The 9,719-nt window shown below is 38.6% G+C and overlaps 1 protein-coding gene across 2 annotated transcripts; it reads left to right on the forward strand.

The window, feature by feature from the left end:
• The first annotated feature begins 241 nt into the window (after positions 1 to 241).
• On the forward strand, positions 242 to 8,267 carry LOC113213283 (protein flightless-1). 2 transcript variants are annotated; one of them, XM_026432297.2, is made up of 21 exons: positions 242 to 530; positions 767 to 877; positions 955 to 1,193; positions 1,304 to 1,465; positions 1,538 to 1,758; positions 1,844 to 2,060; positions 2,162 to 2,400; positions 2,480 to 2,574; positions 2,668 to 2,735; positions 2,813 to 2,936; positions 3,151 to 3,216; positions 4,154 to 4,276; positions 4,360 to 4,724; positions 4,809 to 5,120; positions 5,198 to 5,447; positions 5,530 to 5,683; positions 5,757 to 5,949; positions 6,034 to 6,288; positions 6,402 to 6,528; positions 6,613 to 6,795; positions 6,900 to 8,267. In XM_026432297.2, the coding sequence occupies exons 1-21, from the start codon at positions 468 to 470 to the stop codon at positions 7,146 to 7,148; spliced, it is 3,816 nt and encodes a 1,271-aa protein (XP_026288082.1). In that variant the 5' UTR covers positions 242 to 467; the 3' UTR covers positions 7,149 to 8,267. The 2 variants fall into 2 exon arrangements, with proteins under 2 accessions (XP_026288082.1, XP_026288083.1); XM_026432298.2 differs by lacking the exon at positions 3,151 to 3,216 and having other exon boundaries at positions 245 to 530.
• Positions 8,268 to 9,719: the final 1,452 nt, after the last annotated feature.

Genomic DNA, 9,719 nt, shown 5'->3' on the forward strand with positions numbered 1-9,719 from the left:
TAACAAGAACACACATCACACATGCTTGTCTCAAGACACATGCCTTGAGAAAAGGCACAGGCACATGCGCTTATCCCTGCACAACGCTTTGAATGCCCCCGCCCCCTTTCTCGTCTTCAAATTTCCCATCTCTGTGGTTTGAAGAAGTGTAGTCTCGCTATAGGGTGGCAATTTGGTATCCGGGGGTCGTGTGGTTCTTAACTCAATTGCAGTCCAGTCCAGTCATTAGGTTGTGAATTCTTCTTCATCTTCATTCTACAAGAACGATGGAGACGACTGAAATCATCCGTGGTCAATATTGTGTCCTGGTCAATGCCTATCGCCCATCCAATATCCTCCTAGCATTTCAAATTTCAATTGCGCAATTTTTCATAATTGTCAACCCATAGCCTCATACCTTTCCGCACAGAAAAAATTAAGCATTTAAGTGGCACGGACCGAAGAAAAATAAATGTATTGTAGTGAGAATGGCTAACACAGGAGTATTACCTTTTGTTAGGGGAGTTGATTTCTCCCTTAACGACTTCAGTGTAAGTACTTTTTCCCCATTTTCTTGCGACTGCTGTGTTAAATATCATTCATGTTACTTCATTTAGCAAATCATGTAGGTTAGTGTTCCTCTTTCACCTGTTAACAGTACTTAGATTTTTAACAACATCTATATGTCGCTCATGCCTTAAATTTCGTCAAGTTTTGATGTTAATTTTTCGTTTTACAAGGCAAAAAGGTTCTCATTAATTCTGGGTTTATGTTTGTTTATTCCTAGGATGGACGTTTTCCTCATTCTATCCGATTAATGACTGGAGTTCAGTGGTTGAAGTTGGACGGTGTTCATCTTGCTCAGATTCCTGAAGAAATGGGAAATCTTCTGAAATTGGTGTGTAATATCTCTGAAAATGAATTTAAGTGTGTCTCAAGCTACCCCGATAAATGTATTGAATCATTTTTGTGCAGGAGCATTTATCTTTGAAACGAAACTGCCTTGAAAGATTGTATGGAGAGCTACCTGAACTTTCTTGCCTGAGATCTCTTAATCTACGCCATAACAAACTTAAAAGCTCTGGAATACCCGCTGAATTATTTCGTTTGGAAGAGCTGAGCACATTAGATCTAAGCCATAATAATCTTAGAGATGTTCCAGAAGGCCTGGACCGAGCACGATCACTTCTTGTTCTTAATCTGAGTCACAACATGTAAGTGAATATATTTTCAGACAGCTGAGTATGCATTAGTGATGAACACATAAATAGTATCAATCTGATCTCTACCGCCTCTGCTTTAATGAAATACTCTTTCCTTGTAGGATCGAACAAATACCTAACACACTTTTTATGCATTTGACGGATCTCTTACACCTGGATTTAAGTTACAATAGTCTTGAAACTCTTCCTCCTCAAACCAGAAGGCTAGCAAATTTACAAACACTTGTGCTTAATCACAATCCTATGGGCCATTTCCAGCTAAGGTAAGTTTCGATGAAGTCCTTATTTTTAGTTTGAGCCTATTCCTGGCAATGGCTTATCTTACCTCCTTGCAGGCAACTTCCATCCCTTACAGCTCTTCATACCCTTCACATGCGCTGTACAATGAGAACGCTTCAAAATATGCCCAATAGTCTAGAGAGTCTCACTAGTCTCTCTGATGTAGATCTCTCAGTGAATGGATTACCACGTGTTCCTGAGGCACTATACTCCTTACCGAATCTGAAAAGACTTAATCTCAGCTCGAACAACATCACTGAACTTTCGTCTGCTGTGGGTTAGTGTTAACCCAGCTTCAAAGAAATTTTAATCTAACTTAGTAATATTTCAAAGTTGTACCAACAATATCTTCTCTGTTCCAGAAATGTGGTCAAATTTAGAAGTGTTAAATCTTTGTGATAATCAGCTTACAGCACTTCCAGCCTCATTATGTAAACTGGCATCTCTTAGAAAGCTCTATCTAAATGATAATAAATTAGATTTTGAGGGAATCCCTTCAGGTGTTGGAAAACTGGGTAGCTTAGAAGTGTTTTCAGCATCTAACAACCAGCTGGAAATGATACCTGAAGGACTGTGTCGGTAAGTGATTTGAACTCAAGCTCTATCCTGCCCAACTTATTCAATGTGTGGTTTGACCTCACCTTTTCTTTTATCTGGAACATTGTATTGATTTCTTGCAGGTGTGGATCATTAAAAAAACTTATTCTAAGTGGAAATCGTTTGATAACATTACCAGATGCTATTCACTTAGCTGAGCTAGAAACATTAGACCTGAGGAATAATCCCGATCTAATTATGCCACCTAAACCAACAGAAGCCAGGCGAGGTGCTGGTATTGAATTTTACAATATTGATTTCTCTCTGCAAACACAGCTTCGGCTAGCTGGAGCAAGTGCACCAAACCCCCAACCATCTCAAAGTATGAACCATTTAGCGTTTGAATGTACCGCACAAACAATATTTAAGCCTTATTTAAACACTTTTGTTTAACCATTTAGGCACTAGCAAAGATCCAATCGCAAGAAAGTTGCGTTTGAGACGGGGTCGACGAGACCAAGAAGAGGCTGACCAAGACCAAGCTAAGATCCTCAAAGTATGAATTCATCCATAAATACGCACTTACTTAGGTCGTTGTTTTCACTATTGCCTGTAATAAATTTGAGTGTTCATTATTATTTTGTTTTAGGGAATGAAAGATGTTGCTAAAGAAAAGAACCGCAGAACATTAGAGGAGGTCAAGGCAGAATCTTTGAAGTAACTATGTACATTTAATATGGAATGTAATACTGTGTTTGCCAATACATGTGTTAATCTATTTCCTGTTGTTGTAGGCCAAAGAGGTGGGATGAATCACTTGAGAAACCACCCTTAGATTACTCAGAGTTCTTTGATGGTGAAGCTGGACAGATTCCAGGTTTATCAGTCTGGGAGATGGAGAACTTCCTTCCTAATCAGGTGTGTTTTGTGCTCTAGTTTATCTGTATTCAATTCAGCCTAATCTTGTGATTCAAACATTTTATGAATTAAGATTTTGTGTAGGTAGTGTAGATACATTCATTTATTTTTTCTATCTATTAAATATTTGAAAGGTTTCTTAGTCAAGGTGATGATTCCAGTAAGTTACGTCTCTCTAAGATTTTAAATAATTAATTGTGGGATTGCTGCTTAGATTTATCCTCCTCGATTCTCCGATCAAGTTTTTGAAACAGGGGGTAAGGATGGAGAAAACATGATGGTAAGCGTGATGCTAGTGGATGGCGATAAAGCCTACGCATGACGCACGAATGTACACCTCTCCAATTCTACCTTGTTCTGACATGAGTCATAGCTTTCTCATATTTTCAGCCTCAGTCTGTCACTTTATTCCTGATTTAGACTTCATGTTTTCATTTTTGAGCAAGTTTAAGTCCAACCAACTACTACTAGAGCTTTTTACTAGTGCAGTAGTCTGATTAGCAGATAGTATCAGGTTGAAGTTTGTCCAGAACTGACTAAACAGGACCTAAAACATGGCGACAGCAGAACCAAGAAGATATAGCATTTGTCTCCTTTTCCTTCATGCATTTTTTTTCTTTTATCCATCCTATAGTTTGTTTCCTACTCTTTGCATAAAGAATATTTTTAAAAGATATCTACATCAGATAGTGTAGCATGCAACTGTAGTTATAAACTACACCTACTACTTTTTCATAAGTCGTAACACATTCGCAAAACATTTGTTTTGTTAAAGAATTCGTAACTGACAATTTTTTTCTGAAGAAATCTAATTGTGGACTAGCTGGTGTTGGTGTACCTAGGAAGATAATTTTCCCTTTCAATGTTATTCATCTATTTGGGGGGTTACCATTTGTCCGTAAACATCTATTTTAGTATTTATACTGTATACTTCAATTAAATATAATTAAATATAACAAAAATTGAGTCCATAGGTATTGGGCAGTCCTGAAATCTACAAAAACCATCTAATCTCTTATTCTTTTAGTGTTTAGTCGTAGAATATTTATGTTTACCATTCCTTTTCTTCTTCTTATTTTTTTTTTATCTATTTTTTTTTTTTTATCCATTGTTTACCTATGACGAAAGTCAATCTATAATGGATTTATGAAATGTCACTAAGGACAAACTTGAAAATTGCTTCTTTCCTATCTAACATAATCTTGTATTTTGAATAGGTCGAAGAAGTTGCCCATGGCAAGTTCTACGAGGGTGACTGTTATATTGTGCTCAAAACTAGCGTTGATGATAATGGTCAACTCTCCTGGCAAATCTATTTTTGGATCGGTGACAAGGCAACTGTAAGGCTCTCATCACCTGAAAATAAATTGTTTCCTGCTAGGTTAAAATTTTCAATAATTCTGTTTTCATATTCTTATTACAGCTTGACAAAAAAGCCTGCGCAGCTATTCATGCAGTTAATTTGCGCAACTATTTGGGCGCTCAGTGTCGAACTATTAGAGAGGAGCAAGGAGATGAATCTGAAGATTTCCTTGCTTTATTTGATTGTGATATTGCGTACATTGAGGGTGGTCGCACTTGTAGTGGATTTTATACTGTGGAAGATACAGTGTATGTGAAGAGACTGTATAGAGTACATGCTGCATCTAGTCACGGTATTCACCTAGAACCAGTCGCAGTAACTCATACATCTTTGGACCCACGATATGTTTTTGTACTTGACTGTGGTCTGAAAATTTATTTGTGGTATGGACCTCCAGCAAAGAACACTTTTAAAAGCAAAGCCAGGTATTTTTATTGAAACAATAGCTTTAAATTATGTTAAATTAATTGAAAATTTGTTGCATTTTGTCAAACCATGTTATGTTTCAGGCTCTTCGCTGAAAAAATGAACAAATCTGAACGTAAAAACAAGGCGGAAATTATGACTGAGATTGCTGGCTCTGAAGACAGTGACTTTTGGGTAGCATTAGGCTTAGAAGATGGTGAACCTCCCTCTGAGACTATTGCTGAACACGTTGATCCAAACTTTTCTCCTATGACTCCAAGACTGTATCAAGTTCAACTTGGAATGGGCTACTTAGAACTCCCTCAAGTGGAAGTTCCTCATAACAAACTTGAACACACACTTTTGCAAAGCCGAAATGTGTACATTCTGGACTGTTTTTTGGATGTGTTTGTTTGGTATGTTTTCCAATCAAAAATCATTATCTATCTAATTTTATTATCAAATGTTCGGTCTAAAATTATTTCTCTATCAGGTTTGGGAAAAAGTCAACTCGACTGGTAAGGGCTGCTGCTGTGAAGTTATCTCAAGAGTTGTTTGCCATGCTGGAGCGCCCATCTCATGCATGGGTTACAAGAGTGCAAGAAGGGACAGAAATTCAACTATTTAAATCAAAATTCTCTGGGTGGGATGAAGTGATAGCTGTTGACTTCACCCGCACTGCAGAATCTGTTGCCAAAACAGGTGCTGATCTGACGAAGTGGGCAAGACAGCAGGAAACCAAGGTACAGATTCACAATATCTAATCTTCATCTAAGTAATATGATGTGATTAATGATAAAAACCTATGAAATTTTTTTTTCACAGGCGGATCTTGCGGCATTGTTTACTCCAAGGCAGCCAGCAATGCCAGCATCTGAAGCACAGCAACTTATGGAAGAATGGAACGAAGATTTAGAAGCAATGGAGGCTTTTGTCTTGGAAGGGAAAAAGTTTGTCCGGTTGCCTGAAGAAGAATTAGGTACAACATTGTCAGTGTGTACCATAAATTACAGTAGATGTCCAATTTTAACCATTTATTATGTTTTCTTTAGGCCACTTTTACAGTAAAGACTGTTATGTGTTTCTCTGCCGGTATTGGGTCCCTCTTGAATCACCTGACGAGGATGGGAATGACGGTAATAATGAGGAAGAAAGGCCACCCCTAGAAGATGACTACCAATGTGTCGTGTATTTTTGGCAAGGACGTGATGCTGGTAACATGGGTTGGCTTACTTTTACATTCAGGTAAGATAGGGGTGTACTTTTCTTTCTCAGGTTAAGTTACATCATTCAATTGGGAGACTAAGAAAACAAATAATTCTTACACAGCCTTCAGAAGAAATTTAAGTCTCTATTTGGAGACAAATTAGAAGTTGTGCGCACTCACCAACAGCAAGAAAACTTGAAGTTTATGGCTCATTTCAAGAGGAAGTTCATTATACACATAGGTCGTCGAAAGGAAAAGAAACCTGCTGATCAAGCAGCTCCAGTAGAATTTTTCCAGCTACGTTCCAATGGATCTGCCCTGTATACTCGTTTGGTTCAAGTCAAACCTGAGGCAACTACTTTGAATTCAGCATTCTGGTGAGTCATATATCAGATCTAAGAATGAAACATGAGATATAATTGCATAATTTTCTGTCTATGGAGATGATTGAAAATTTAGTCATTTTACTAACAGCTTTCTTTTTTCCCAGCTATATACTCAAAGTACCATTAGATAAAGAGGCTGAATCAAGCATTATCTATGTTTGGCTTGGGTCTAAAGCTGATCCAGATGAGCTTCGGTTGGTTGAGGAAATAGCTGAAGAAATGTTCAACAATGTAAACTCCACAATTATATTTTCTATAAACATAGGTACTTTCTCCTTCAAGAAAATGAATAACTAATATTTTTGCTTATTACAGCCTTGGATTAGCCTTCAGTATATTAATGAAGGAGAAGAACCTGACAACTTTTTCTGGGTTGGCCTTGGTGGTAAAAAACCTCATGATACTGATGCAGAATTCATGAAGTACACTCGTCTTTTCCGATGCTCCAATGAGAAGGGATATTTTACTGTGTCAGAGAAGTGTTCCGACTTTTGTCAGGTGTGTGATGTAGAATATTTCTACCATTATGATCTTGGGATAAAATATGTGCAAGACCCTTGTATAAAATCAAATTCATTATTCTATGTTTCTTTTAATTGCAGGATGATTTAGCAGACGATGACATAATGATATTAGATAATGGTGAGCAAGTATTTCTATGGCTGGGAGCACGATGCAGTGAAGTGGAAATAAAACTTGCTTATAAGTCAGCCCAGGTGTACATTCAACACATGCGTGTGAAGCAACCCGAAAGACCTCGGAAGTTGTTCCTCACCTTAAAGAACAAAGAGTCTCGGCGATTCACCAAGTGTTTCCATGGGTGGGGAGCACATAAAAAGCCACCTGAATAGATATTTCACGTTCCTAAGTCAAACTTTCCTGTAATGTTTATAAATGTGATATAAATTTCATGAAAGCTTGGCAGGGGTTAAATACTTGAGGTATCCCTGACTGGACGAATAATAGGACTTAAACAATATATGACATGTTCAGTGTGAATTTTAAATAATTTATCTAATCAGATGCAAGAGAGAACATTTAATGACTGACATATGGAAATGTCTTCCGGGGGTACCTCCAGCCCATCTCCTTGGCAAGATGTTGATTATATATTCCTTCATTGATTTATTATTTTGGAGTTTAGCCCAAGCTGACATTTTTGAGTTCTGCTCTAAAGCATTGAGTTCTCTAAAGTTTACCAGTCAACTTTTATCAGTCCTTAAGTTAATTGAATTTTAAATATCTGCCATTTCAGTATTTGCCAGTTTAATGGCTTTCTCCAGAGTCCAGAAAGGTAATGTGCTTTGTTTCCAAAAAAAACTATTAGATTTTTAATTGGCAATCTTTTAATAACATTTTTCACTATGTACTTTTTATTTCTAATGAAGGAGTATCTTTTAATTGGAGTCCCTTGTAGTTTGTATATTTTTATGATATGTGATATGTATCTATAGACCAGACTTGATGACATACTTAAGGCACTTAAGGATGTCTGTTTTCAACCGTACCCATGCAGCCATTAACTAGTCTAGTATCTGTGTCCCTTTGATGTGTCATAACTTTTATTAATTAAAATTGTTATTATTGTACTAATTTATATTTTTTGTTCGTTGACTTAATGTTGTGCAATTTATTTTAGAGCATTAACCTACCCTGTTGTTGTTGACAGAGTATTTGTGTACATCAATTATGAGCCCTTTAGAAATGTAATTCACGACCTATTTAGACATTTTGGGTCAAAAATGGGTCAACTTTAATCTTTAACACAGGGGCTGTCGCTTGATCACCGAATTGTCAAGCTCAGTGTTGAATGTGGTTCTAGGAAACTAGTCCACACCACAGAAAATGTGTTAAAACAGAAATTTCAGCTAGAGCCTGTTGATCAAAGAACTGATACACTCTTTTCAGTATTGATAACATTTGTAAGTGACTACTTATCTTTATGAATTGATTAAACTATTTTAATGTCATGAGCCGATTTTGTCTTTTCCTATTGTCATTGAAAAAACTACTTCATTGCTTTTGAATGAGGGGTACACACCCTTCGAAATGAATTTACACTGACTTGTGACTGAACAGGCAGGACGAATTGACTGGATTTTTAAAATCTCTAAAACTGGAACGAATAGCAAATAAAAAATCGTGGCATTTTAAATTATTAATTCTATTTTTTTTGAAAATTTTGCTAATGTATACCAAGTGGATGAATAACCCCGCTTACTTCTCTGCAGAGGGGTAGCCTACTCGCTTGGCCCCTAAGTAAGTAAGGCATGTGCTGGGGCGATAGGCCAGCGCGCCCGCGCTCGTGGCACAGAAGTGCGCGAGGCTAATCAGCCACCTGGTATTATTACTTGTTACTACTTTTTGTGATCTGCTCAGTGACTGGAGGAAGTTGTGTACTTCTCACCCATACCAACTAACAGGCAGTGCAGTGACACTCTCGCACTCTCGTTTGTTAGCAGTATTTACGGGCGATACCCTCAACCTCACCCCGCCATAGCAGTTGAGGGAATCCAGGCCATTACCCCCACCCTAAAGAGCTCCGACCGGAGCGCACTGCACCCAGTAGGAGCCAGAAGCAGCGGCCGCAGAGAACGGGGGAAAGAAGGCAGGCGGGTATTAAGGGGGAAAGGGGGGGGGGCGATCGCCCCCTGTGGTCCATTAGAAAGCCGCCTAAAGGTAGGCAATTTGACCTACAAAACCTCTGTCTGTAGTCAACTTTCGATGCCCCCCCCCCTCTCCGCCCCCCTTAATACGCTCTGAAATAAGGATGGATCTGGCCAGAAATCCGCCGAGGTCAATTCAACGGCAAAATGACAAAATCGCCCCTTTTCTTTTTAGACAGTCCAGACTGTCTCTACCAGAGGGGGGAAACGTGCCCCCCCCCCCCTCGCTTCTTATCTAGAACAGGGCCGCAGGGGCTCCTGTTTGAGGGGACTGTCTCTTTAGCCCTGTGGGCTACTTATTTAGCAGATGGTACATTTAAAACAATTTAATCTATACTAACGATCAAATGACACGACACTTAACTGTGTCAGAATGCTTGCACTGTCGTGTAACGAGTAGGGAGGCATAGGGCGACCCTGGCGCAGGGTAGAGGGAGAGACCAGAGGGAAGGCCCAGTATTGTTGGGTATAGTCGGGCACCACTCTTGTTTTGTACCACCAGCCCGACTATACCCAACAATACTGGGCCTTCCCTCTGGTACGACGCCAGGTGACCGGATTGCGAGCAAAACATTTCTAGATATGAGAGAGAATTAGAACACAGCCCTCTTCTTAAATATTTGTATCATCTGCTTCCAATCATCGATTCTTGATCGAGATTTTTTGTTTTGCATCAAACTCATGTAAGCTTTTAAGTCCATATAACTTAGTCTGAAAGCAATTTAGCTGCGCTGCGATCAGGTTTCGGGAACTACA

This window comes from Frankliniella occidentalis, unplaced genomic scaffold (genome assembly GCF_000697945.3).
Source record: "Frankliniella occidentalis isolate FOCC.00 unplaced genomic scaffold, Focc_3.1 Scaffold40, whole genome shotgun sequence".
Classification (NCBI taxonomy): Eukaryota; Metazoa; Arthropoda; class Insecta; order Thysanoptera; family Thripidae; genus Frankliniella; species Frankliniella occidentalis.

Excerpts from the sequence above, each read along its gene's own strand:
- LOC113213283 (XM_026432297.2), top strand. The coding sequence starts at position 468 with ATGGCTAACACAGGAGTATTACCTTTTGTTAGGGGAGTTGATTTCTCC. Across the intron at positions 2,575-2,667 it reads ACCAAGCTAAGATCCTCAAA|GGAATGAAAGATGTTGCTAA; the intron begins GTATGAATTCAT and ends ATTTTGTTTTAG. Across the intron at positions 2,937-3,150 it reads AGAACTTCCTTCCTAATCAG|ATTTATCCTCCTCGATTCTC; the intron begins GTGTGTTTTGTG and ends ATTGCTGCTTAG.